General features: G+C 43.8%; 1 protein-coding gene across 1 annotated transcript in view; it reads left to right on the forward strand.

Moving 5' to 3' along the window:
- The first annotated feature begins 6,590 nt into the window (after nt 1–6,590).
- DNAH5 (dynein axonemal heavy chain 5) overlaps nt 6,591–26,453 on the forward strand; it is a 229,815-nt gene continuing 209,952 nt past the window's right edge. Inside the window, exons 1-8 of the mRNA XM_043574233.1 lie at nt 6,591–6,614; nt 12,479–12,613; nt 16,009–16,093; nt 19,309–19,469; nt 20,663–20,884; nt 23,497–23,634; nt 24,502–24,678; nt 25,690–25,803. Coding sequence (XP_043430168.1) covers nt 6,591–6,614; nt 12,479–12,613; nt 16,009–16,093; nt 19,309–19,469; nt 20,663–20,884; nt 23,497–23,634; nt 24,502–24,678; nt 25,690–25,803 — 1,056 coding nt within the window. The remainder of the gene's footprint in view (nt 6,615–12,478; nt 12,614–16,008; nt 16,094–19,308; nt 19,470–20,662; nt 20,885–23,496; nt 23,635–24,501; nt 24,679–25,689; nt 25,804–26,453) is intronic.

The following is a 26,453-nucleotide window of genomic DNA, read 5'->3' on the forward strand; positions in this document are numbered from 1 at the left end:
GGCCTCCAGGAGTTACAGGATCATTTAGGAAGACCTCTTGCCACTTGCTGACCAGACTGCTGTGATGTTTCGGATCGGTAGGAGACAGCTCTGGAAGCAGAGCGTCACCCGCATTCTAACGGTAAGGGGCTGTTGTCCGTAAACTTGCACGTGGGTCTTGGATTATCATCGTTCACACCATGTGGCAAAATACCTAAAAACATGTCAAAGTTATATCGTGATGAACTTGTGAGCAACATGTTTGCTTACTAATTTGGGGTCGTTCATAATGTTACGCGTTGATATTTCAAATACAAAAAAAAAGGGGAGGGAAGGGGACCGTATCTTTTGGCTTTTCTGCACGTTGCTGCCTGAACTATAACTACCTGTAGACATACATGCCTGCATTTTTGTGGGGGGGGGACAATGCTTGTCTGAGGGGGAAAAAGCACATTCAGGGTGCTTTGGTGACTTTGCATTCTTTCAGCCCTGGGTGCTTGTGTTGGTGATGGGAGAGAGTTAAGGCAGATTCTAGGGTGCAAGTTTTCTCTGCTCTTTGGAATCAATCCCCGGTTCTATAGGCCTGGAAATGAGGTCACACAAGGATGTGCCTTTGGAGTCACATTGAAGAATGAGCTTCCCTGGCATAGGGCTCAGCTCAGCAGTTTTTTATTATGCAAATGCAGAGAGGGATTTGGAACCTCTTCCGCTGCCAATTAATGTCAGAAGAAAATGGTGGTTGCTCTAGGACCCCATTCTCCACATTAACCCGTGCTTCCTCAGGGCTGGATCACTATCTGTCATGCATCCCCAGCAGCCCAGATGATTCTATCTAGCCTTGCAACCTGCCGTTTCACCACAAAACGGCAGGGATGCTGTCTCTGCATTTCTCAGCACTCTGCCACCAGTCACCTTCCCTTCCCCAGCCCCACAATTCCGATGCATCCGTTCCAAGGTCAACATCTTCCAGCCAAGCCCTGGGACTTATTTGCCTGTAAACACTCATTTTTAAAGACCAAATGCCAGCAGCGCCTCCTCTGAGAAGCCCTCCCAGCACTTTGCTTCTGCATCTGCTAGCACCCTTGTCACATCACTGCAGTGAAATGACATTTGTCTACCTATCCCCTTCCCTCACTAGATTGTGAGTCCCTGGAGGACAGGGATGATGGGCTCTCCACTTGTAGATAGATTTCTCCTAGCACGGAGCCTGGTGCTGATCCACCTTGATTTTGTGCTTGGTGAATAAAGTGAATGAATTAAACTTCTCACTGAATATCTTACTGCTGAGTCTTTAATGTTAAAATCAATGATAAAAATCTTGACTAATTGACTAAAAATCTTGATTAATTAATTATATTCTTCTTTGGCATGAGCTACCGTTTGGGGCTAAGCTTTTTGGGGGGTTCATTTATATATTTCGGGTGCTGGTTCTGTTTGCCCCTCTGAAGAATGAGATTAAGAGAATTACCTCAAGCTCTTTCTGCCACCTTGGAACCTGTGGAGGCCTGCTGGGAACAGGACTCCTAAAACAACAAATATGTCCGGAGGCTGTGGTCCAAAGCCATTTTTGCTGGCTGTTAAGTGGGGTCTCCCCAGAGGGAGCACATAGCTCTTCTTAAAATTGAAGATGTTTATGCTCAAGATGAAGCTGAATTCTATCTAGGTAAGAGATGTGCTTATGTGTACAAAGCAAAGGACAACACAGTGACTCCTGGTGGTGAACCGAATAAAACCAGAGCAACCTGGGGAAAAGTAACTCGTGCTCATGGGAACAGTGGCATGGTTCGAGTCAAATTCCAAAGCAACCTTTCTGCTAAAGACACGCAGAATCCGTGTGATGCTGTACCCCCCAAGGATTTAAACTAACTGCAAAGTAAGTAAATAAAGGTGTAGATTAAAAAAAAGAGAATTACCTCAATAATGTTGCAGTGTATTATGAAAATAATTACACATTTTCTCTATAGTGCACTGGTATGATGGTTTATTAAATTATAACTTTGTGACCTAAAATAATCAATGGCAAAGATTCCAAAGCTACGTGACATAAAAACTATAATTCTCTATGTCCATAACGTTGGTCTGGAAATATTACTACAATGATGCTGTATTTGAACTAGATTATTGTAATATAATAGTTGACTTTATCCGGCTTATACCTAAAATTAAAACCAAAAGTACCATAGCTCCTGGGTTTAGAAAGGTGAAGCCATACCTCCTTTCTGTTGTCTGATGAACATAAATGCTTTTCAGTGAAAAAACATGAAATAATTCTGTGTCTATTCACTCACTTATTTACAAAAATGTGGCCCAGATGTGTCTGCCTTCTCTCTGCTTTTGTCATGGATGAACACTGCTTAGCACCAACTTACAAGTATACAACAGACATGAGTTCCAGACTTAGAGATTCTGTTTTCCTTTCCGTCCCTCAAATTAAACTGAACTATATTTACTTACTAATTTAAGTAAATTAGGACTTAAATTTACCTAATTGCAAAGCTGATTTTCACACGGAGAACAGTTCTCTTCCTCGCCCCAGGGATATATATTGTTCGTGGTTTTCACTGTATGTACTTAAGTTGGGGAATATCATTGCTCGTTGCATTTCAGATGGCTAGGCTTCTCTCAACAGTGATTCTCGAGGGCATAGAGACTGTGGGGGAAGGGAGGGTGCAGGCTCCTCTGGGGATGCACTATGCCTTCCCCGCTGAGAAACTCTGCTGGGAGGCCGCCGTTGTTCCCTTGGGAGTGCGTGGGTAGAAACCGAGACAGAAAAGAACCTTTGCTCTCAGATATCTTTTGAAAGCTTTTATAAAGGGTGTGGGTTTCGTTATCCTCGGGCAAAACAGCCAAACAGGTTTTGGTGTCCTCTGTTCATCAGGCCCAGGCATGTTTGGCCAGTGAACACGTTTCATATATACAATACAGCAGACAAAATGAAAACAATTCCCTTGCAGATGGGGAGGTGAATGGCTCTAGGATTTAGCTGGTGGGGGAGGAAGGGACCAGTGCTGCTTGTTAATACCCAGGTGAGTGTTGCTGAGCTTGAGCAAGTGAATGCTCCAGATGCCCACATCATAATCACGCCCTAGCTAGACCCTGGGAGAGTGTGGCCAAGTGCAAAATGCATCCAGTCCACAAATAATCTGTTGAATGTCTACTTTGTGCCAGGCGCTGCTGTGCTCTGTGATCAGGCATGCAACAGCACTTCTGGGCCTCATGGAGTTGAGAGCTGAAACCTAGTGACAACTATCGGTTTTTGTACAACGCCAGTAACGAGATGGACAAAAGAGGTCTAGGGTTGGGAGGATCCCAGATTTATGCCCTTGGACTTCCTCTGTTAAGTTCCTGCCTCAAGTGAGAACCTGGTCCTACTCATCAGTCATGATCAATCCATAAAATCATTTCCTTTGGGGCAGTGTTCTGAGGCTGGGCTGCATGTTAGAATTGCCAAGGGAACTCTTGAGAAATACCAGTGCTCAGGCCTCCTTGGGAGAAGATAAGTTAGAGTGTTGGGGAAGGGGCAGGCATCAGTATTTTAAAACTCCCCATGATTTAAAAAAAATGTTTATTTGTTTTGAGAGAGAGAGAGACAGGGAGAGAACATGTGCACACGCAAGTAGGGGAAAGGCAGAGAGAGGGAGAGAGAGAGTCCCAAGCAGAGTCCATGCTGTCAGCATAGAGCCCGACAACATGGGACTCAATCTCATGAACCATGAGATCATGACCTGGGCCCAAACCAAGAGTAGGACATCTAACTGATAGAGTCATCCAGGCGCCCCGAAAGTCCCCATGATTCTAGTGAGCAGCCAGCTTTAAGTGTTCTAGTTTATTGTGATGAATAAGGGCATTTTTGAATTTCATCCCTGTGTCCTATGTAACGTGAATGGTGACATTATATATATCTTAGTTTGGGAGTGAAATTATATGACCCCTGCTGCCAGAGGTAACTCTTGGAATTCTGCAAGAGAGGTATTCCTGATTTGGAGAAAAACCGCTGTGGGGTGGGAAGGAAGATAGAATATGGAGTCATGTGAAGGTCCACTAAGGACCTTCAATCAGATCCCCAAATTTGGTGTGCAGAAAACTGACTGTAAGTCTGGATGGTTGAAATGTTTGGGGCAGAGAAGGCTGTGGCGATGAGGACATCCCTACAGCAGGTTTTGGGTCGATTTGGGTGACAAACCCACATGGAGTAAAAAGTCAAGAGGGTATCTTTTATTGGCTTGGGAAGAATGACAGACAAGAGAGCCAGTAAATGGGGAGATTTGAGGGTCCTAAGAACTCCATTGAAAAATAGACAAGGTTCCAGAGCTTACTGTTAGGACAAGAAGATTGATGGGAACTTCTCAGTTTAAGCGCTGTCTCTTTGCAATGGAGGGGAGTGTAGCTCCTGTTGAATAAAGGAGGACTTCACTGTAGCACCTGCTGTGAGTGGGATTAGCCATCGTGGAGTGTCTTTCCCTTCCAGAAAACCACTTTGCTGAAGTGCTCTTTATGTGGGAAGGAGTGCATCCTCTGCATCTGTGATGCTTCACTGGGAGACACGAAAGGGAAAAGGGGATAAGAAAGGGCAAGACGTGAAAAGTACAGTTAAAAGTGGGGAGTTGCTAGGTTGTGGGTCTCCCAGCCGGTTAAAGAGCAGGGTTGGATGCTCCAGGAAGCACCACAGAGTAGCCTGTCTCAGAGGAATGGGGGTCCTGTGGGGTAAAACGAAAATGCTGGAAGACAAAGGAGGAGGCTCTGCTTTGTTGGAAGACATGGAAAGGAAGTTGACTTTGTAGAGAGGGCTCTACATGGAAGTGAACAGGAGAACCGCTCCCCTCAGTTTTTGTGATTCAACACGTTTAAGTAGGATGTAGGCTAAGGGAGCTTAGTCATATTTGCTGTACAATGAGAGAGGGCTATAGTCCATACTAGTGGTAGAATTTTGTGCCATGGTTTATACTCGAGACACAACAGCATTGGAGACCCAGGAGCTTATTGACTGAATTCTGAGTCTGTGATCATGGACTCAGACTGAGCTAGAATACTTTGTTCCAGCCCTTTGTTATTTGAAAGTGACTTGTAAATGATTAATTTGGTTACTTTATACGCTCACTAGGTATCAGCTGAGGCTCTCTATGTCCCAGGTACTGTTCTAGGCCCTAGGGATATTGCAAAAATTAGAATAGAAAACTTCCCTTTGGGTGGAGCTGATTGTCTTGCAGGAATGATGAGACTCAGTTGATTTTTATTTTATTTTAACCTGCAAGAGATAAGAAGGATCAGGTTATACGTATGGCAGGTTACCAATGATGAGGCATTTCAGAAAGCTGGGCATACACTTTGAGTAATTTCTCCTTCTGCTCGTGGATTTGCCCTCATTCATCCGTGGTTGAGGAAGATGGTGAAAGTGAAGCCAACTGGCCTGAGATGATCAAATCCATGTCCTTGGCCTCGTTGGTACTGTGTTTCATCAGATGCTTAATTATGTGTGGACTTGAGATTGATATGGAGAGCCAAAGCAGAATCAGTCTTAGACAAATTTACTTTGGTGATCTAAGATAAGGAGTTTCACCCGTAATTCATAGACTCAGGATATTTCCAGTATCTCCAGTGGGATGTAAATCTAGATTATACTCTCCTCTACCACACTTGATACATTGTGCTATGCATCTCTATACATAAAAGAACAAAACACCCAAATGAAGAAAATAGAAAGATGTTCATCCAAACATATGCAACAGACCCTCATTAAAACAGATCTCTTCCTCTTTCTCACATTCAGACCTGCAACAAGGCTAATCATGTCACCTAGGAAAACTTTTTTTTTTTAAACAAAGAAATACATTTTTGGCTGCAGAACCCATTCCTTTCCCCATACACTTGGCCGTGCAAAGGCATCATATGAGGATGACATAGATGAAAGTGAAGTTGTTCAGGCAGAAGCAGCAACAGGTGGGGAAAGCATGGAGCCCAGCCTCCTGGCTGCCCAAGCAGGGAGGCCACCTTCTAGGCACTTTTAGGAGTTGAGGATGGCAGGTTACCTTTTGCTGAGACACAGGAGCGTCATGAGAGAGCTGGACACAAGGCATGCCAACTGGAAGCCAAGTGGGCACCAGTGCATCCTGGTACTAAAATGTCACTGGTGTAACTCAGAAAATGGTGCCAGTTAACCCCAGTTTCTACCCGCCGCTCCTTATATAACTCACGCAATGTACATGGGGACACCCTCCAAGAGGGCCCTAGATAATTCTTGGGTGGGAATGTAAAGAGACCATGTTTATGGAATACCAGTTTGAATAGGTGCAAAACTCTTAGTTGCCTGGGGCAACCGTGTCATGGCCTTGCAGCCCAGCTCTTAGCTTACTTACTTAGCTGTGTGCTCTTGGGAAATTATTAATGGTCCATAGTCTCAACTTCCTGGTGTGGAGGTAATACTGCTGCTTCATAAGGCTTTTGTGACAATTAAACGTAAGCACGGTAAGGAAATGATGACTATCAGAGCCATGGCTAACAATGCCACCAGGGCGAACAGAGCAAAGTGTCCTGTGACACCTTCAGAGAGTTGGGGGAAAGGGTGTCCCTGTGCACAAAGGGGCTCCTGGACCTGACATTCACTTCTGGCCGTCATGGCGTCTGTGGCATGGACCTGGGTCTGAGACAAACCTGCTAATGGGGCTGGGCTTTCTAAGGGTAGAGGGAATATAAACATTTGTAGAATTAAAAAAAATATATGATTGAAAAGTTTGGCTTCTCCTGAGTTTTGATGCCCAGGGTCAGTGCCTTGATCATGCCATTTTAATTCAAGTGCTGCTTGACGGTATTGTCTGAAGACTGCTCCCATTTTAATCTTCACAAATGCCCTTCAGGTTTGGACTTGTATTTTCATTTTTCAGATGAGAGTAAGGTCTCTCACATACTCAGGGATTACCAGTCCGGAGCCAAAAGGAAGTTGCACGGTCTCACGTGAACAAGCACGCAGACTCGCACTTAACCATAGTTAAAGGCAGAAGTTGGTATACTGTGTTAAAAAAAGTTGGACGGGTAGGCTCATCATGAGAAAACATCACAGAGCTTATTATGAAAGCTCATGCATTGGGTCTTTGTTGGGATTTGTATTTTAAAATCTCAAGTCTCTCGTCTGTGTTAACTTTTGAACCAGCAAGAAGCTCCGACCGCAGAGAAGGTAACGGTGCTTAGCTGTCATCTAGTCCAATGCTTTTATTTTAAATGTTTATTTTTGAGAGAGCGCGCGCGAGAGAGAGAGAGAGAGAGAGAGAGAGCAAGCACATGAGTGGAGGAGGGTCAGAGAGAGAGAGAGGGAGACAGAGCTCCTGAAGCAGGCTCTGCACTGTGAGCGGGACTCGAACTCACAAACCGTGAGATCATGACCTGAGCTGAAGTCAGCTGCTTAACCCACTGAGCCACCCAGGCATCCCTAGTCTAACACTTCGAGTCTGCAGTTCTGGAAACTGAAGCCTGGGCAGGTTGACTGACAGATGCAAGTGACAGAGCTGGGACAGGAACCTAAGATCGGGACCAGGGCTCATTTGTCCACGCAGAATTGTCCAGCCTTGAAAGCAGCACTTGTTTCTTGTGAGTTAGCACATTAGTGACTCTTCTCCAAGGATGGCAGCGACATAGCTTGCCACCACATTGCAGAAGTGTTTTACTACTTTCGAGATTTCTGTGGACGTTGAATAGGTTTCCCGGCCCCCTCCTCCCATCCCCCCCCCCGCCCCCTTCCCTCGGTGCTTGTTCATGCAACAGGAAACAATTTTAATGTGACTCCAAAAAAAGCCATTCCGTTGTCTGCCTGTTGCCATCTTAATCCCTCCCCAGTTGCCCTCCATGTTTCAAAGGCCAACAGGACAGCCACCTCCAGACAGCTTGTCACCTGACTGCTTGTTGCTGCCATTCCCTAGCAGCCAGAAAGCTCTGGGTTTAAGTTTATGGGCTGACAGTGCCCTGGTCTGGTCACTAAATGTTTGTTTGCTGTTACTGACTTCTTGTGGTAGTTAAAAAACAATTCCCTCGTTGTTCAGCAAAGATAGAACCAACGATCAGTTTATGCAAGAACACATTCGTTGCTTAACATGCTTTTTCCTGCAGCTCGGAAAACATTGACTTTAAAAACACATTGATAATTCGCTGTGTACACATGACGCTTCTTTGGAATTTTTCTTCCTCTGTGATATTTAAGTAAAAATAGAATCATTAGTGTTCTGTTTTAGGGACCAATCACTCCTTTCCTCCACTAGAACATATATATATATATATACACACACACACACACACACATACACACACACACACATACATATATATATTTTTTTCCCCTTTGGAGTCTCATAAAATCAGGTCATAGAGAATGTGTTGCCATGGCAGAGTCTTATTTAAGTTTCTCTATTCTTCGGAAGGCTTCAGTGGCTTTACATCCTGACTTTCCTGGTTTTCTAGTTCTTTTCTTTCTTTGTCACTCCCCAGCATTTGCCGCAAGATGGTTGTTTTTTTGTTTTTTGTTTTTTAATTTTTTTTAATGTTTATTTATTTTTGAGACAGAGACAGAGCATGAGCAGGGAAGGGTCAGAGAGAGAGGGAGACACAGAATGTGAAGCAGGCTCCAGGCTCTGAGCTGTCAGCACAGAGCCCGACGCGGGGCTCGAACTCACGGACTGTGAGATCATGACCTGAGCCGAAGTCGGATGCTTAACCGACTGAGCCACCTGGGCGCCCCAAGATGGTTGTTTTGATGCCTGATTTCTGGCTCCCCTGGTTGCCCACCATGTCCTCAGGCTGCTGAAGCCATTTAGTACAAACCCAGAGAGTTCGCTTTGAGAAGCACTTTACTCCTCCCTGCCAAGCAAGAAGAAAACAGTCTAAACAACAGGACATCATCCTTGTTGTAGCCACGTCTAAAAAGAGATGTAAATTTGCTTCGGTTTGATGTTTATGGAATGTATACTTTGTGTCAGGACCTGTGTTAGTTCCTATAGAGAGAAATGGCAAGAAAATAGGTATATTACAAATTTTAAAAATCCCTAATCCCTCCTCCTTCCACCTCCAATTCTTTCCAGCCAGGCACCTCAGGTTCTGGAAAACAAATGTTAATTGCATGGGTCCAGAGATGGCCTTTCAAGCCCTCTGAAATCCCCCACCTTTTCCTCTTCACTGTTTTTGAAGGTGTTTGTTTGTTTTGTGTGTGTGTGTGTGTGTGTGTGTCTTAAAAAATTCTTCCTTGACTGTAAGTTCCCCTCTATCTACTACTACCACACCTCTTTCCTTTATAGTCAAGTTTCTGGAAAGAATAGTTTATATTCAGTATCTTTCTATTTCTCTTTTCTCACTCCCCTTTTTCTCAAGCCTACATCCATTTGCTTTCTGTCCAACCAGTGAAATTATTCTACAAGGATTACCTTGTTATCTACTGCTGCATAACAGACCGCACGAGATCATAATGGCTTATAGCAGAGACAGCAGTCCCTTATTATCTGTCTTGAGTATATCGGCGATTGGGCTCAACTGGGTGGTTCTGCTTTGAGTGGCATTGGGCTGGGTTGCAATCCTCTGCAGGCTTGATTAGGTTGGAATGTCTGAGATAGCTTACTCACCTGGAGGGAAGTTGGTTCTGGGGTGTTGGCTGGGTTGGCTGGGGCTATTGACCAGAATGCCTTGGTTTTTCTTCCATGTGGTCTCCCCATGTGGCTTGGACTTGTCACAGCATGGTAGCTGGGTTCCCAGGGAGCATTTCCAAGGGCAAAGGCAGAAGCTGAAGCTCTCCTAAGGATTAGCTTAGGCAGGTTTACAGTCTTACTTTTCCCCACGTTCTTTTGGTGAAAACTGGTCACAGGGCCAGCCACCTTCAAGAGGAGGAGAGGTGAATGGCATGATCCTTTTGCCAAGGGGCTGTGGGATGCCATAGCCCCTTTTGTAAACACAATTAGTTACTAAGGAAACCCTAACTGACCCCACCGCTCCGCTATAGCATCAGCACTATTGGCTCTGTGGTGTGTTGGAGGTGCGGCCTGCTCGTTCCCTTTCTGTCTGTCTGCCCACTATCCTCACTTGTGTCCGTGGGCTATTCTTTCCCTCCTTGCTCCTGGCATATTGGTGCATCCCGAGGCTCTTCACCTCGCTTTTCATTCTCCATTTCTTTCTTAGAAAATCATATCTGCACTCATGGTTTAAAGTTCGATTTATTCATTTGACAAGTGTTTACTGAATATCTAGTATGCACATGCCCCCTACTGGATGAAAGGACTGATAACCTAATCGTGCAGGTTGTGCACTGCGTAACCCCAAAAGATACCGGCTTGACTGTCTCTGTGTCTATTGTATCAGTGATTCTCAGCAGGAAGTGATTTTGTCACACACGGGATGTTTGGCAGTCTGGAGACATTTTTCATTCTTACAGCTCAGTAGTAGGGAGTTCCTGGCATCCAGAAGGAAGAGACCAAGAACACCCTACAATGTGCAGGACTACCCTTCACAACAAGAAAGATCTGGCCTGTAATATCAATTGCGCTGCGTTGAGAACCCGTATCTACATCTGGATCTACAGTGCAGCTTCCCCTTGAGTTCCAGAGCCACATTCCCAATGGTCTGTGCATCCTGGGCTCTGGGAATGCCACCATAAGCCACTTGACTGGCTTTCCTGTCTCCAGGCTTGCGTCGCTCCAATCCACATTCCACACGCCTGACAGAATGACTAATTTTTAAAAATATAATTTATTGTCATATTGGTTTCCATACAGCACCCAGTGTTCATCCCAACAAGTGCCCTCTTCAATGCCCATCACCCACTTTCCCCTCCCCCCACCCCCATCAACCCTCAGTTTGTTCCCAGTATTTAAGAGTCTCTTATGGTTTGCCTCCCACCCTCTCTGTAACTTTTTTTTCCCCTTCACCTCCCCCATGGTCTTCTGTTAAGTCTCTCAAGATCCACATACGAGTGAAAACATATGGTATCTGTCTTTCTCTGCCTGACGTATTTCACTTAGCATAATACCCTTCAGTTCCATCCACGTTGCTGCAAATGGCATGATTTCATTCTTTCTCAATGCCAAGTACCATTCCATTGTATATATAAACCACATCTTCTTTATCCATTCGAGAATGACTGATTTTTTTGTTGCAGCATGGACAGCTAACATCTCCCCTGATCTGAAACCCATCAGTGATTCTCCATGGACTTCAGATAACGCTTAAACTCCCTAATGTGGCCCACAAGATATTTTATGATCGGACTGCTTTCTCATTTCCCATTATGTCTTTCTAGTCCTTTTTAGTTCAGTCAACCTGGCTACCTTGTGGTTTCCAAAGTGTGCTCTGCTTTCCTACGCCACTTGGCCTTTGCACGTGCAGAAATGCCTCCCTTCTGGGACTGTGGCCAACTGCCCTTCCACTCTAGGTTCAACCCACCTCTTCCCAAAATGTTCTCTGTCATCGCTACCTCAGCCCCAAGCTGGAGTGGGGGACCCTCCTTTTTGCAACTTCTCTGAAGACCCGTAAAGGTCCCTGCCTTGATCTGATGCCCTGGTGGCAACCATAATAGCATCCTGTCATACTTGTACTTTCCGCTCAGATCCTGCCAAACAGGCTATGAGATTTTTTGACGTCATTGGGTAGCATTTGCCTCTATAGCACAGGTACATAATTGGGGTTTAATAACTGTATGTTGGACAAAAGAGGGGCCACCTTTTCTCTTCCTAGTGTTGCTCATTGGCATTTCAGGCGATGTACTTAATTCAAGAAATGAATTGGAAGCTGAATATCCACCAGTGGCAGAATGGTTGAATCAATTACGGTACACCCACATTGTTGAATAGTTTGCAGCTATCACACAGGTAGGAATAGCCTGTATTAAAGTAGAAAAGGGTCTGTGGTGTATTGTTAAGGGGATATGTATGAAAATTTTATAGTATAATATACAGATGTGTGTATACATTTGCATACGTTTGTATGAGCATAGTGCATATGGAAGGATATGCTTCAAACTGCCCACATTGGTCACATGCCTTAGTATTGTAATTAACAATCAGTTTAAAGGTAAGCACTAGTATTCAGAAATCAATTTCAAGACAAGATATGAATCTGTAGACAAACAATACAGGTAGGAGATGATGTGGAACAATATTACTTTAAAGGCTTGGGGAATGTTTACAAAAATGGGGATCTCTTTTTTTGTGTGTCTTTTGAATGTTTATATATGCATAGAAATAAATCTAAAGGCTTAGAACAAAATAATTGCAGTAATAATTTCTGGATGGCAGATGATTTTTATTTTTTTTTCTTTTAGCTTATCTGTATTACACAATTTCAAAACGATGAGCACATCTTATTTTCATAACAGAATAACATTATTTCTAGAAATGGAAGATTAAAACTGGTACCATTAAGGTGTCTGTTATGTGAGTACTCAAGACCTGAAAAAAGCAACAGTCTCATGCAGTTATTACAAAATGAATACATCTGAGAACAGTAGTTGTCACATACCATTTTTGTTCCTTTCTTACAGCAAAGACTGAAGGAAGAGAAGGAAGCCAAACGGGCACGCTTGGATGGCAGACATGACTACTTATTTGCAATCGTAGCTTCCTGCGTGGACCTGGACAAAACTGAAGTGGAAGATGCCATTCTTGAGGGGAATCAGGTGAGATGCACTTGAGTGTTCCCAGACTTGATTATGGAGGGCACAGAGAACCTATTGACCTCCGTCCTATGGCAGGATCTGTGCTGGGCTGCAGAGGAGGGTGTCTGTTCTAACATGGACAGGATTCCATTCTGACCATACAGGTGGTGGCAGATTGACATTAGGGCTCTCCAGCTCTTCATGTTGAATGGGGGTACTTATAACTGTCACTTAAGTTCCATGGTTCTGACAGCAATGTCTGCATGTTTCTGAATCCAGTGAAGCTGGGTTCGGGTGCCATCTTGGAACTTGAGGTCGGAGAATAGAATCTTCTCTCAGCTTCTGATATATCTTGTCTTGCGTTTATCCTATTCTAACCTGGGAGATTGAATTTTGGCAGCTGAATCTGGTTTCTGTTGTTCCTGAGCTTGACTTCCATTTCCTGCCGTGATTTCTTTCCAAAATCTGGGGTGTGATTAGAGAGGGAAGATCAAAATATGGGAGCATATAATTTCATGAGCATTGAGGAAGGCGTATCAGGAGCCCTATGATGGTTCCTGAAGGTTTTTTTGTTTTTGTTTGCTTGTTTGTTTTGGTTTATTAGCATAAAAAAAGAGAAAGAGAGGGAGAGGGAGAGAGAATTCTTTCTGTTGATGGGGGTGGCACACTCTTGATAATGCTTTTTAGTGGTATACCTGTAAATGTTTAACAACCAGCTTTGAGCAAGAGGGTAGAGGGGGGCGCTATTTTGAGTGTTGATTTCTGTGGTGTTAATACTGCCACAATGGCTGATTCCAGACTATGAACATGATGCTACTGAAGGCTTAGTTGGAAAGGGTTGTGATCAATTGGCTGTCATGAACCAGTATGAGTTGGCTCCAGTTCTCCGGTGGCTTTGTTCCTGCCTGCCATGTCAGTCTGGTGGGATCAGTAGGAGTCAGTGGAACAGTGAGGGGTGGACAACACTAAAATGGCTAGACTGCAGGATGAGTTAATTAGAGGTTGAGGAAATGCCCTTCTCCTTTTCCTTCCAGCTAACATTTGTTGAATATTTACCAGGTGTCAGTCTCATCTAAGTGGTTTTCATCTGTTATCTCATTTAATTTTCATGATGCCAGGAGGTAGATAATATTGTTCCTCCAAAACGGAGGCACAGAATGAGACAGTCACTTAACTGATTCAGTCTTGGAGAGGTGAAATGCTTAACTCTACCCCTCTTCCTAATTCAGACATCTGGATTTGGGATCATGCGAGGGGAATAAACAAGTACAAGTTCTGCACTATAAGAAGCCCAGGTCAAACTGTTGTGTCGTATTCAGGACCAGGAATGTCAAAACCTGGAGGCTGAAAGAAAACGTCCTGGCTCAGTCTTCCAAGCAAAGTAGAGGGGCAGGAGTTTCAGTACTGGCCTTTTGGAAGTATCTCCTTCAGATTCTTGGCCTGGAAGTTAATCTTAACGAGGGCGTCCCACTCAGCCCGACAGCATTCTCAATCAAAGAAGAGTCATGAAGGAACCAGGGCAACTTGCTTTCCCTTATATATAATAGTTTTATCTATAATATGGTGGAAATTGGAGGGGGCTTATTTTTTTCACACTTAAAATTTCAGGCTAGGTTTTGTTGTTTGAAAACATTTTATTAAAAAAATTTTTTTTTAACGTTTATTCATTTTTGAGAGACAGAGAGAGACAGAGCATGAGTGGGGAAGAGGCAGAGAGGGAGACACAGAATGTGAAACAGGCTCCAGGCTCTGAGCGGTCAGCACAGAGCCCGACGCGGGGCTCGAACTCACAAACTGCGAGATCCTGACCTGAGCCGAAGTCGGACGCTCAACCGACTGAGCCACCCAGGCACCCCGCAAATGTTTTATTTTAAATTGTGGTAGTAACGTAGAATGTAAAGTTTATCATCTTAATCGTTTTTAAGTGAACAGTTCAGTAGTGTGAAGTTTATTCACGCTGTTGTGTAACCCATCTTGAGATCTCTTCATCTTGTAAGACTGAAAATCGATACCATTAAACAACAACCCCCCCCTGCCTCTCCCAGCCCCTGGAATCCACCATCCCACATTCTGTCTCTAAGAACTTGACTACTTTAGATGCCTTATATAAGTGGAATCCTACAGTATTTGTCTTTTTGTGGCTGGCTTATTTTATTTAGCAAAATGTCCTTAAGGTTCACCCGTGTTGTAGCCTGTGTCACAGTTTCCCTTTTTAAGACTGAATGATATTACATCGTATGTCTGTGCCACATCTTGTTTATGCGTTCATCTGTTAATGAACAGTTGCGTTGTGTCCATCTTTTCACTACTGTGGTTAATGCTGCTGTGAGGAGAGGTGTGCAAATATCTTTGCACGACCCTCCTTTCAATTCTTTTGGGTATATACCTGGAGTGGAATTTCTGGATCATGGAGGAATATATTAATATTATGAGAAATTCCCATACTGTTTTCATAGGGGCTGCACCATTTTACATTCTCACCAAGGGTATACAAGTGTTTCAATTTCACCGCATCCTTGACATTTATCTTTTTCTTTCTTTTTTTTTTTTTTTTGTTTTTTGACAGTAGCCATGCTAATGGGCATGTAGATTTTATCCTTTTTTCCTCCAATATGGATTTAAAACAGTGCTAGTGACTCTAAGAAAATTGCTTCTGGGGCTCTTGGGTGGCTCAGTCGGTTAAGCATCTGACTCTTGGTTTCGGTTCAGGTCACGATCTCGCGGTTCATGAGTTCGAGTCCTATGTTGGGCTCTACACGGGCATGGAGCCTGCTTGGGGTTCTCTCTCTCCCTCTCTATCAGCCCTTACCCAGCTCGCATGCACACACTTTCTCTCAAAATAAATAAATAAATAAACATTTAAAAAGATTTTAAAAAGTGCTTCCACTGGTAGTAGGCCGGTTGGCAGACCTCTGGTTGTGTAGTGAACCTCATGGATGGGACTGAGTTCTGGACTACTGTTGGATGGAATGTTCCATGATCATATGTGTTCTCATGGCATTTTCCAGTGATTACTCCAATTTACTATTAATTACCTCTAGTGTGTTAGATTAGGTTTTGAAAGGTTTGTTCTCCCTTCTGATCTGCAATTGAGTGAAAATGAAACACTGTATTTATATCTGCTTTCAACAGCTCAACACTTTAGGAAATTAGCAAAAATGGAAGAACAGTCTTTTCAAACATGTATGTAGCAAATATTTTGATGACTGATTGGATTCCTTCTTTGAACTACATTTTTATTATGGTGAGGCATTTACTCTCTCGTGGTTTTATTGCTTGAAAAATACATGACGCCTTCTGTATGCTTTGCATTAGATGCAGTTTTATATGAAGAAGAAAGCTGATAGTAAATGCTGACTGAAATATGGTTTCTAATTCAGAACGGAGTTGTGACCTTGCCTTTTCTTTTTTCACAGATTGAAAGAATAGATCAGCTTTTTGTTGCTGGAGGTTTTCGTCACCTTATATTCTATTATCAGGACGTGGAGGTAGCAGATACAGGTATCCGAATTTGATGCGACGTAAGCCAGAAACGTGTTGCCAGATTCATCTGAGGACGGCTTGAAGCCGAAAGCCACTCTCAGAGCTGACCAGGCCCCTTACATCCACGCTGGGAGATGGGACAAATGGGCAGCGGTGAGGTGTGGTGGGTGAGGCCAAGGTGCCGTTTTGTTCTCAAGGAAAAGGGACGGATGATGATGGCTGTCTAGCCTGGTTGTTCTAACTTCATTTGAGATATTTTGCTTTCCTTTTCAGGCTGTGCTGGTAATTGAGGAATAATAAAGTAGTTTACATTTTGAGACTTCTTTTCCTTACATCCTAGTTCATTCTATGCAGTGATGTTCTAGAACTTTTTATGGGCATCTGTTTCTTTTCTATATAGGCACCATTTATTTTTAACAGAGGAATTGTTGCCAATAAGCATAATGAGTTGTCTAGTTAAATATCACATTATGTTTATTTTCTACCGACTATGATTCAAACGAGTAATGTGGAATGACAAGTTTAGTTATTTTCACTTAAGAAAATTTGCAAATCTTTGTGTGGATTCCACTGGCATCTCCCATTCTACGTTTATGTGGATTCATATAATTTTAAAGCCAAGCTAGGGGCACAAACAAATATATTATGATTATATTAAAATATTACATTCATCTTTTATAACCTTTTTGAAGGGAAAATAGTTATTGCTGTTGGCATATAGTATGACTATGCTCTTTTGTTTAAAAACTGGGAAAATTATGCATGCATACTCTAAGTGATTGGGATTTTCCTAGAATTATTCTTCTGATATTTTGTGGTCAGAAAGTCCATTACACTTTAAAAAAAATTTGTTTTAGTGTTTATTTATGTTTGAGAGCGAGCGAGCGAGAGAGAGACAGAGTGTGAGCGGGGCAGGGGCTGAAAAAGAGGGAGATACAGAATCCAAAGCAGGCTCCAGGCTCTGAGCTGTCAGCACAGAACCCAACACGGGGCTTGAACCCACAAACCGTGAGATAGATCATTAGCTGAGCCAAAGTCAGATGCTTCACCAACTGAGCCACTGAGGCACCCAGAAAGTCCATTATACTTTGAACGAAAAATCAAAATAATACAGAAATTCCTAATTCTATCCCAGTCTGACAAACATAAAGTCAAATGGGATGTTGAGTTATCTACAAAATGTGCACTGGGTGCAGTTCAGGGTTCGTGTGTAAATGTGACCGTGAACGAGGAAGGTTCACGGGATGTCAACATAATTTAATTTCGCTCCCCGCTCTCCCTTTAGACCTTTACCGTGGGACTGGCTTTAACCTTTTGACCTTGGATCAACACTGAGACCATTCCATGACTTTCCTGGATAGTCTTAGATAGGAAATGTTCCTATGGTTGCTTCACATTACAAATACTATCTCAGTGCAGAAACTAAAACTATCCAGTTGATCAAAATGAATTGATCTCAAGTTAAATCTTCTTCACTGCTGGCTCGCCCACTTCCTTCCACCATCCCCCAAGGTTCCAAGCAGGGACCGCTGAGGGTCAGTATTCACAGGAGGAGAGAAGCATATGGTCCTCCTCTGCTCCTTCAAGTTAACCTTCTGCTCCTGTCCACGTTGTGTAAACCACGGCTCTGGCTTGAGGTAGGGCAGGCACAAGAGGGACGAGGTGGCAGGAAAGCTTTTACTCGAGCAGCACTGGCACTGTCACAAGTTGGTGGACCTTGATTCCCCAGGCCCTTGCTCTTGTGGGCACTGGGTGGGCACTGGGAGCGTTCGCTGCACATCCCGCAGTGACGTGTTGTCCTCCCAGTGAGGAGTATCTGCTGGTTATCTTTATTGGGCGGGTTTGCTGCCAAAGCCCCAGCATCAGTCTCTAGCCCGGCACCGTGGGGGCAGAACTTGGTTGCATGGGGGGAGGTTCCTCCAAGAGGTTCTAATTGCAGGGTTTCAGGATTCAGCTTGCAGTCCACGTTCTTCCCCAGGTCCTTCCCTTGGCACTGTGCTCCCGCCCCTGATAACCTTGCTTGAGCTACCGATCTGCTTGGAGAGCTCCAACTTCCGTGGGCGGACAAGGGCACTGGCTCCCTCTGTGTGTGTAAATGGTCCACTCAATGAGCTACATGCTTCGACGACCGAAAATACAATTTTCAAATAATAATAATGGTAATGCTTAGTGGCCTAGTGTTTTTATGTGCTTTCCTAAGGGCTTCACATGTATTAACTCATTTAATCCTCACAACAATTGCAGATGCTAGCTTCTAGGGATATTATTCAAATTTTTCAGATGAGAAGACTGAGGCACAGAAAGACTAGGTATCTTTCCCAAGGTCACATGGCCATGAAGTGCAGCGGAGGAGACTCGCGCCTTGGGGGTCTGACTCTAGAGCCCACGCCCTTCATCCCGTTGCTCTCCTGGCTCTACAGTGTCCTGACTCTAGCACGATACTGAGGGGGCTGCAGGGGTCTGGAGTTCTATAGTCAAAGCTAGTTTTTTGATCTCAACTCTTACCACCTGTTGGCTGTGACATGGGACAGGCCACCGCTGCCTTTAAGGTTGTAGTGACTTTAATAATGTAGACAAGGTACCAAGCAGAGGAGCTGACACCCAGCACATGCAATAGGTACTGTCTCCCTCTTTGCCCCTCCCCCTTGCCTCTATTGTGGCCTGTTGTGGATGAAAATGACTATTGTAGCTTCAGCAAGAATCTGCTTTGGACCAAACTCTCTCATTCCTGTGCCTCTCATTCGTGTGTGTGTGTGTGTGTGTGTGTGTGTGTGTGTGCGTTTAATGTTTATTTATTTTTGAGAGAGAGAGAGAGAGAGAGAGAGAGACAGAGTGTGAGCAGGGAAGGGGCAGAGAGAGACACACACAGAATCCGAAGCAGGCTCCAGGCTCCAAGCTATAAGCACACAGCCCGACACGGGGCTCAAACTCACAAACTGGGAGATCTTGACCTGAGTTGAAGTCTGAGACTTAACTGACTGAGCTCCCCAGCCACCCCTCATTCCTGTTTTTTGCTGGAGCAACACTTTTTTGAAATGCACCTGTGATCTGGAAACAGTCACCTCCTTTTAGATCCATTCAGGGCTCAGGCTAGAGATTGTCCAGGCAGCAGACCTTCCAGGGCACATGGATGAGTCAATGCGACACTATTTTAACAAGGAAACTCATTCCAAGAGACAACCATATGGACCGTAAGTAGCATTTGTGAAACTAAAATTCTTTTGCATTTGTAGGACAACTTGGCTCTCCAGGGGGAGTGACTTCTCTTTCTGAAAAGATTAAAAAACCTAAGGTGTTTGTGACCGAGGGAAAAGATGTGGCTCTTACTGGAGTATGTGTGTTCTTCATCAGGACTGACCCTTCCAGAGCCATCACCCCTGAGAACATCCATAGGGTAAGGGGCCGGAGTAATCCTTTACCCCAAATGACCCAAAATCATGTAAATTCTACAAAAAAAAAATCCTTCCCTATAGAGGTAACCACTGTTTTCATTAACTATCTAAAACTACTTTCAAAGAAGTATTTCTAAAAGCATTCATAGCAAACAAGACATTTCCTTTAAATCTGTTGAGTTATAGGACTTAATATTCAGTTTGTTAACAAAAATTGATATAACATTATGTATATGTATTTGCGTGCATGTGTGTGTGTGTGTGTGTGTGTGTGTGTGTGTGATACAGTGAAGTCTTTCCTTTAAAAAATAATGGCCCGTACATTATTTACTTAATGGCAAATTTCATACATTTAAAATAAGGTTTGTAATAATGGATATATAATTTTTTTGTGTATGTGCAAAATAAAGTGCATGTCTCCTCTGCCCTCGATGGGGGCATTATCTGCTTGGAGCAAATAAACCGGTAGATGTGTCGTGTTCTGTTTATTTCAGGTCTTTATTTTGATGATTGCGATTTGGAATAGTATAAAGCTTAGGTCTTAACCAGGGCATCAAAAAATAATTTACTGGATTGAGAGACTGAACATACAAACAAAGGCCAGACCGCACGTAAAGCAGAATTTTGACCTGTAACTGGCAGCAACCTGTCCAGGGAGCCAACCCCCTTATCTAGGAAACAATCCAGGGAGCCAGCCTGCACTGTCAGAGTCGCAGGAAGCCTGCAGGGCAGCCACACAAGAGTTGTTGTGACAAATTGGCCAGTAGTGACAGCATTTGGTTCGTGACTGTCGGCCTCCCTAATTTTTGTCCGTACCCCCAGCCTATTTCCCTGGGGCTGGAGAAAGCCAAATATGCACCCCTCGCGGATCACACAGGATGCCCCACTTCTAGGGGCCGCCTCCAGGCCCCCCACACCAGCAGCCTCCAATCAGGACATGCCTGAAAGCTTCTCTTTCCTCCACTAGAAGGCTTTCCCGCTCCCCTGCCTGCTTTTAAGTGTCTTCCGAAATGCGGGTGATGGTGGCCGACTTGCTATAGCAAGTTCCGAGTAAGCAGTTTTGCTTTTCTCATTTGGTTGGTCTTCATTGACCGACGCGGGATATTTGGTTAATGAGCAGCATTCAGAAATGACTTAGTAGCTATGTTGCAATTGCAGATAATTTTTAAACAGCAGGGGATCTCCTGTGTTCCAGGAGGTGAGCTTTAATATGTTAGATACCGCGGATGGGGGCCTGCTCAACAGCGTGAGGCATTTGCTGTCGGACATCTTCATTCCCGCTCTCAGGGCCACGAGCCATGGCTGGGGCGAGCTCGAGGGTCTTCAGGAAGCATCCAGCATTCGGCAGGAGTTCTTGAGCTCTCTGGAAGGCTTTGTGGGCGTCCTGTCAGGCGCACAGGAGAGTTTGAAGGAGAAGGTAAGAATGAATAAGTTCTTCCTTCAAAAGTTATCAGATGGTGAACAAATCAACATGTAAGTGTGTAATGCTTCTGTTGGATGGTCTTAATTCCTCTGCCTGGCAAATCTTGAAAAAATTTTATGGGCATTTTTATTGCCCCTCCCAGAGGTGGTGGTGGCAGCTAGATGTAGATTCTTACGGTTTGGAGTGATTAATGCATCGGAAGTGTCGGCCACGATGGAGGGTTTATTCAGTCACATCGCATGCTTGACTGCAAAGAGAAGTGAATGAAATGCTTGTGGCATCACTGTTTGTCCTAGAAGGAAAGGAATCTGGACCCAGAGAGTGTGGAGAGTGTGTGCCCATGCGTGTGTGTGTGTGGGGGGGGCGGGGCTGGGTGGTGGGTGGTGGGTGATGGGTAGGGATGGAGGAAATCCTGAAGATGAGAGAGAGGGAGAGAGCAGTTGACGTATCTGGAGGGAGTGGGTTGGGTCCTGCGGTTAAGCCTGTGACCAAAAGGGCCTTTAAGAATAAGTTTGGCAAATGTGAGATTTAGCTTCCTTAAAATGTGTGCAATCTACTGGAAGCCCGTGTTACACATTACTTGGGGCAGACGGTGGTGGATGCAAGACCGTGATGGCGATAGCCCCGATCAGGCACGAATGGGAGACAGAAATGTAGCCTGTGATACCAATGACGGTGTGTTACTCACTCCTCTCCAGAGGAGATGGAGAAGCATTGGGACCTATTGGGATATTGGGAGAGAGACATCAGGCTTTCTAGAGGATATGGAATAGGGGAGTGGAGTAAATTTCATCCAGATGGGAGCGGGTTGATTCCGCCTAATATCTGAGTTCTATGTGTAGTGAACTCTGATGTAGGCCTATACACTAAACCGCAAGCTGAAGCAAGTTAGATTGTTGTTCTACTTGAAAAAGCAGTGCTTTCGTATGGTCCCACGTCATATTGTGGTCTAGGTATTAAAAAAAAAGTGGATGGATCTCCACACAGAAGGGAGGTAGTGCCGCTTCATGGAGAGCAGAGACCTCCCCTGTAAAACCAAAGATGGCTCCAGAAGTGGCAGGTGGAAGATGCAGTGTGGCGGGGGGAGGGGTGGCGGCATGCTGGGAGGTTCCTCCAGGCTGGGGGCAGCGTGAGCAAGGGCACACGGGAGCAGAGGCACGTGCCTGCCCTGGTGGGTTTTCAGAGCCCCGTCGGAGGGCAGCAAAGTGAAAAACAGAGTGGGGAGGCTAGGTTCTTGGAGGACGGAGAGGTGTCTCTGAGCTCCATGTAGATGGGACATAGCCCCATAGAGCAGCGGTGGACATGGGAGCCATCAGGTAAGGTTAGAGGCCATCAGGGCCAGAGGCCATCAGGTAAGGTTAGAGCTGGCAGGGCTTTATTAGGAAGCCAAGTGAAGGAAACGAGAAGCCTTGAGGGGGCCATCCAGGGGTTACAGGGTCCCCTTGCAGCAGGCCCTCGTAGCAGGTGCTCTGACTCGCCCTATAGGCTTCTCTCTGCTGGTCTGAACTCAGCATCTGGTGCCCTTCGCTCCCAGCCTGTACCATTCACCTGCCACATCTCCTAGTGAACTCTTTGGTTTTATCTCAGTTACCAAGAAGCCCTTAGGGCCTGGGCCTTGTGTTGTGGCTCCTTGACCGTATGGGCATTTGAGGATGACAAATAACCATGCCCCTTCCTGCTGGTTCTGAACCAGTTGAGAGAAACGTACTAGCTCTGTTGTTGCTAAAGTGGGATTGGCCTGAAACCTGAATTTAGGCATTCACAATGCCGGGTGCACTTTCCCAGGAGAAAATGTCCTGAGCAAATATTGAGGTCCATTTATCTGTGTGCAAAAATGTGCTGAGTTTCTTTGTCAAGTCAAAATCCAACACGTCTCCTTCTCTATCCTCTTCCTCCTTCCTCCCCTGAAATGAATCCATGTGTTTGCCATTAAACTTGCAAACTATATGGATGCTATTGGTTAAGGACAGGAGAATCTTTTCATCTGGTTAGTTTCAAAAAAGAATGTAATGCATTAGAAATTACCCTTCCCCCAATCAATTACCTTGAAGCTCCCCCATGTTCTTTGGTTTCGTGAGTTGACTCTTTAATATCTAAATTCCCTATTAATTCCCCAAATTTGTGATATTATGACTCTCTCTCTTTAGTTCACTCTTTCTGTTTTATGACCCCAAATCTTCCCTCAGTCATCTCTAGATCACAGGGAGGACTAAGCATTATGTATCACACTGCTTTCAGAGATCTTTCTTCAGGGAACAGGGTAGTTTAGAGAAAATTTTAAGATCCTTCTGACCCCGGGGATGAACCAGAAGTGCGTGTTTACGTGTGTGTGTGTGTGTGTGTGTGTGTTTTAAAATTATCATCATGGGATGCCTGGGTGGCTCAGTTGGTTAAGCATCCAACTCTTGATTTCAGCTCAGGTCATGATCTCACAGTTCATGGGTTGGAGCCCTGTGTTGGGCTCTATGCTGGCAGTGCGGAGCCTGCTTGGGATTCTCTCTCCCTCTCTCTCTGTCCCTTCCTCTCTCTCTCTTTCAAAATAAATAAATCAACATTAAAAAATAAAATTAGCATCATCTTAATTGTTTAACTTGCATTTTAATTAGGTGAGCCTTCAAAAGTGTGACGTATTTGAACTGAAAACCCTGAAGGAGCCGATAGACTACTTGAGTCTAGCTCATAACCCTGAGACTGTGGAGAAAATAGAAGCTTGTATGAGAGTATGGATCAAACAGACAGAACAGGTAATTTTCAGAAAGCAAACATCAGCTTCAGATGCTACGTTACTGAACTAGTCAATGGAAGACGGTATATCTTTTGCCATTCCCATTTGCCTAAGTATTTGACGAGTCCCTAAAAAGGTGAGGAGTTCAGTGTGGTTTTCATTTATCGTCATTAGTTAAGAAGAGATAGTAAAAAATTTGAAGAGAGGAAAGCAAGTAACTTTGAATACTTAATGTAACAAGAAGACTGCACTTTGTCAATTTTTTTTTTCTCAAGGTGTATTTTACAGAGAATCTCTGTAGAAGTACAAGGAGTTTTCTAGTCAGTGTGCCTTCTAAAAGGGAGCTCGAATTCTGTGTCTCCCTCTCTCTCTGCCCCTCCCCCGTTCATGCTCTGTCTCTCTCTGTCCCAAAAATAAATGTTGAAAAAAAAAAAAAAAAAAAAAAAGGGAGCTCGAGACTTTAAAAAAAAAAAAGTTTAAAAAAACATTTTCAGAAAAATCCAAAGTGTCGGCAGACATTTAATCAAAAAGTAATGAAAATTAACCAACAGTTAATGAAAGTTAACCAACTTAAGGCATGCAGACTTTCCAAGGTTATATTGCTCTAAGGGTATACGGTAAGTGAAGAGTCAAGGAAATGTTCTGAGGTCAGGTCCTCCAAAAGTTCATTAGAACTTTCTAAATAAGTAGTTTTCAATTTGAGCATGTTCACTAAATTTTTGTTGAAGTTTTAAAAATGGATGCAAGTAAAAGGCTGTCCCTTGAAGCATGCAAATGAATACAAATATATCATGATTCAGAAAGCTTAATTGATTTATTTCCCAGTGTATAACTTTCATACCGCCAGCCCTATTCAGAGGTTCACAGTTCTGCCGTGCATTATCAGGTCCTTGCTGAAAACAACCAGCTGCGTAAGGAAGCGGATGACCTCGGGCCCCGAGCAGAGTTGGAGCACTGGAAGAAAAGACTGTCCAAATTTAACTACCTTTTGGATCAATTAAAAGGCCCGGATGTGAAGGCTGTCTTGGCAATGCTTGCTGCTGCTAGGTCTAAACTTCTGAAGGTTGTCAGCCATCTCTTTCTGCTTTATGAAACGGGAATGGAAATTCTCTGTGTGTATTTTCATGTCATAGAGTAACTAGGAACAGAAAAATGTTGTTATACCTTTATGAAAAAACTTGAAGGCTGGATAATCTTGCCCTTTTATAATTCTGGGTACTGTGGACATTGCCTTTGAATTAAGAGTATTTGTTGGCTGGTGTGCATGTATGTATATGTATTATTAGAGAGCATTGTATGTAATTAAGATATAGCTTCGCATCACGATTATGTATATATTTTGAATTCAGACTAACCAGGAGTTGTAATAACAAAAACTTACTTTGATATATATATATAAACTTACTTATATATAAACATATATATATATATATATATATATTAGCCCTAGTATATTCGTTTTATATCCCCCTGTAACAAATTACCCTAACACTTAGCAACGTAACACAGCAAACATATATTACATCCCAGTCTGTGTGCTGTGTGTCAGGAATTTAGGGGCAACTCACCTGGGTGCCTCTGACTCAGGATCTCTCCTGAGGTCACAGTCAGGGTGTTGGTTCATCTGAGGCTCACCTGGGGGGAGGATCTGCCTCCAGGTTGCTCATGAGGTCATTGCAGGATTCAGTTTCTTGCTCGCTGTGGGCTGGAGGCTTCCTTCGGTTCTTACCATACAAAGTATGGGAGTGAGGTGCACGATGGATCCAGGAGCCAGTGGAGGAGAGAAAGTGTGGGTTCAAATGGAGGTGCTGCCCTCTTGATGCTCTGTCCTAGTTAGCGAGTAGATTTTATAAGGGAAGGCCTTAAAGAGATACCTTTAACCATTCGGCCCCAAAATTTAAATTGCTCCCCAACGTGGCCATACCCCTCACTCCTGTGGATTCAGTTTTCTGTGAGATGCACAGGATAAACTGGAAGTCTGACACAACGGACCTGTGGTGGCTGTTAGGAGCTGTTATATTGGAAGTTCCTTTATAATAATTGCATAAAAATTGCTTTCCTGTCTTGTGCTTAGACTTGGCGGGAGCTGGATATTCGAATCACTGATGCAGCTAATGAAGCGAAGGACAATGTCAAATATTTGTACACACTTGAAAAATGCTGTGACCCCTTGTACAGTAGTGACCCTGTGAGTTGAAGAAACCTACTTGCTTAGTCTGCTGGTAAACCTTTTGCACTGGCGGAATCGAGCATGGAGTTTGGTTCATTAATATTAAAGTTTGTTGGAAAAGTCTTAGAAACCTCCTTTTAGTCTCAAGAAAATTTTATATGTATACAGTTGGCCCTTGAGCAACATGGGTTTGGACGGCGTACGTCCACTTACACATGAGGTTTTTTTTCCAAAAAATACAGTATATTGCTGAAAGTATATTTTATCTTTCTTACCATTTTTTTTCCCTAGCTTACTTTATTGTAAAAACATAGTATATAATACATAAAACATACAAAATATGTATTAATCAACTGTTTATATTATCGGTAAGACTTCCAGTCAACAGTAGGCTATTAGTAGTTAAGTTTTGGGGGGCAGTCAAAAGTTGTGCATGAATTTTCAACTACATGGGGATTGGTGTGCCTGACCCCTCATTGTTCAAGGGTCAACTGTACATATGTATATATCTATCTGTATCTATCTGTCTGTCTGTCTATCTCTCTGAGATGGATATGCAATATTATATTTTAGAATCTTTTTTGAGTATTCCGGTTTCCATTGAGTATTGTAATTGACATTCTGGATGATACTCAAAGAGGTGTTGGAAAAGTTATCGATTGGTGTTT

This window comes from Prionailurus bengalensis, chromosome A1 (assembly GCF_016509475.1).
Source record: "Prionailurus bengalensis isolate Pbe53 chromosome A1, Fcat_Pben_1.1_paternal_pri, whole genome shotgun sequence".
NCBI classification, from domain to species: domain Eukaryota; kingdom Metazoa; phylum Chordata; class Mammalia; order Carnivora; family Felidae; genus Prionailurus; species Prionailurus bengalensis.